The sequence below is a fragment of the Danio rerio genome, chromosome 24, assembly GCF_052040795.2.
Source record: "Danio rerio strain M-AB ecotype USA chromosome 24, GRCz13ab, whole genome shotgun sequence".
NCBI classification, from domain to species: Eukaryota; Metazoa; Chordata; class Actinopteri; order Cypriniformes; family Danionidae; genus Danio; species Danio rerio.
In genome coordinates this window covers 130001-132500 of record NC_141044.1, presented here as the reverse complement: position 1 = coordinate 132500, position 2500 = coordinate 130001, and the positions used below count along the sequence as shown (strand labels likewise).

At 49.3% G+C, this 2500-nt stretch overlaps 1 protein-coding gene across 17 annotated transcripts in view; it reads right to left on the bottom strand.

Moving 5' to 3' along the window:
* col15a1a (collagen, type XV, alpha 1a) overlaps positions 1 to 2500 on the bottom strand; it is a 33921-nt gene that overhangs the window by 6909 nt on the left and 24512 nt on the right. For 10 of the 17 annotated variants that reach the window (XR_015524616.1, XR_015524617.1, XR_015524618.1 and 7 more), the window contains 6 exons: positions 1677 to 1742; positions 1543 to 1578; positions 972 to 1025; positions 809 to 865; positions 647 to 706; positions 448 to 489 (listed from right to left, as the gene is read on the bottom strand). Coding sequence is in view for 12 of the 17 variants with exons in the window: in XM_087308965.1 (XP_087165091.1) it covers positions 448 to 489; positions 647 to 706; positions 809 to 865; positions 972 to 1025; positions 1543 to 1578; positions 1677 to 1742 (315 nt within the window). In the remaining 5 variants the exon portion in view is untranslated. The remainder of the gene's footprint in view (positions 1 to 447; positions 490 to 646; positions 707 to 808; positions 866 to 971; positions 1026 to 1542; positions 1579 to 1676; positions 1743 to 2500) is intronic. The other 7 variants (XR_015524620.1, XM_087308969.1, XM_087308970.1 and 4 more) reach the window with 1 other exon arrangement.

Below are 2500 nucleotides of genomic sequence, written 5' to 3'. Positions count from 1 at the left end.
GCAGAGTCTATGATCCAGCACACCAGACAGCCCATCACCTCCATCACCGACTTAAAGACAGACAGGATCAAACACACCTTCACTGTGTTATTAGAAGAGTCCAGTCCACTGAGATACAGCAGAATAACTCACAGCCTCAGTATTATAAGCAGAAAGACTGACAGCGGACCACTGAACTACAGTCAAACACACACAGCTGAGGGTGACAGACACTGCGCTTCACACCATCACCACAGCCCCATCACTCATCCACACACCACCACCACCTCCACACACACACACACACACACACACACACACATGCCCCATCACTTATCCACACACCACCACCACCTCCACACACACACACACACACACATGAACAGAGACTGCAGAGAGGAAGAGTGGCAAGCTGAAAAGAGGACGACGATGAGGAGGAGAAACACACACACACACACACACACTTACGGGCTGTTTGCAGTGGGGTCGAGGAGGAACCGGAAACACCATCTACAAGTGGGGATGTAAAGCAACACTGAACAGCTGAACAGAGACACACAGACACACAGACACAGACACAGACACAGACACACAGACACACACACACACACACACACACACACACACACACACACACACACACACACACACACACACACAGACTTACTCCTTTAGGGCAGCTAAAGATTGCAGGACGTCCTGGAGGACCTGGAGGACCAGGGGGACCCTGAGGATAACACACACACACATTGAGGCCACACTAAACACACACTGCGCCCCCAGCGCTGCCTTACTGTAGTGACTTCCTGCGGACACATGAGATACTCACAGGAGCACCAGCGGAGTCTCCTTTCTCTCCCTTACGGCCATTCAGCCCAGGACGACCCTGAAGAGCAACACACACACACACACACACACACACACACACGAATGTACCTACAGCATATCAATAACCTTCAAGAAATGAAGCTGCTGATGAAGGCTGAGCTCACCGCACGCCCGGGGAACCCGAACTCGCCCTTCTCTCCAGCTGGTCCCGCGGGGCCCTGCGTGAGGATACACAACACAGAAGAGCAGATCAGCGACACACACACTACTTCCAGCAGGATAACGCAGCATGTCATAAAGCTCAATCATCTCAGACTGCTTTCTTGAACATGACGATGAGTTCACTGTACTCAAATGGCCTCCACAGTCACCAGAACTCAATCCAATAGAGCAGCTTTGGGATGTGGTGGAACGGGAGATTGGCATCATGGATGTGCAGCTGACAAATCTGCAGCAACTGTGTGATGCTATCATGACAATATGGAGCAAAATCTCTGAGGAATATTTCCAGTAGCTTGATGAATCTACAACACCAAGGATTGAGGCGGTTCTGAAAGTGAAAGTGTCCAACCCGGTACTAGTGAGGTGTACCTAATAAAGTGGCCGGTGTGTCTAGAGTGTGTCTATAACAGAAGCATGTGTGTGTTCTCAACCGTCAGGCTGTACTGAGCCTGGATCACTCCTGATCAATAACGTGTCTGGTATTGATAATGGATCAGACGATCGTGGGCTCACCTGTTCTCCAGCAGGTCCCGGAGCACCCCGATCACCCTGAGAGGATCAAACACAGAGAGCAGATCAATATTCACCATGCTGATGGGGATCTGCCGTTAGCATGTACACTAGTTAGTGAGCGTCTAGATAGTGACCTTCAGTCCTGAGGGTCCCTGCGGCCCCAGAGCTCCAGACACCAGAGCCGGCTCTCCTTTCTGACCCTACACAACAACACACACAACACACACACACACACTTATAATCACACACACCTGTGCACATACACACAAAGCTACAAAAACATGCACACACACCAAGCTACATGCACACAAACCCCCACAAACACACACTCACATGCACATATACATGCAGACACACACTGTACACAAACACACACACACATATTCAGACTAAGGTACAAAAACACACACAAATCAATATGCACGCACACACACACACACACACACACACACACACACACACACACACACACACAGTTTTTTTCCCATACAACCCCCCTACACACACACACTAACTTTTACACAAACACCCACTAATCAGCAAAAACACACACACAAACCCACACACACCCACTAGCTACAACAACACACACACAAACCCACAAGCGCATGCACACATACAGTTTTGCCCCACAGAACCCCCCCCCACACACACACACACTCACTTACATACACACACACTCACATACACATGCATGCACACACACACACACCAAGCTTAAAAAACACATACACAGCTTTGTCCCACACAAACCCCCTCAAACACATACTCACATGCACATATACATGCACACACACACACACACACACACACACACAGATACAGACACAAACTTATACACACACACATATTTACACTAAGCTACAACAACACACACACAAATCAACACGCACGCACGCACACACACACACGCACACACACACACGCACACACACACACACACACAGTTTGGTCTTGT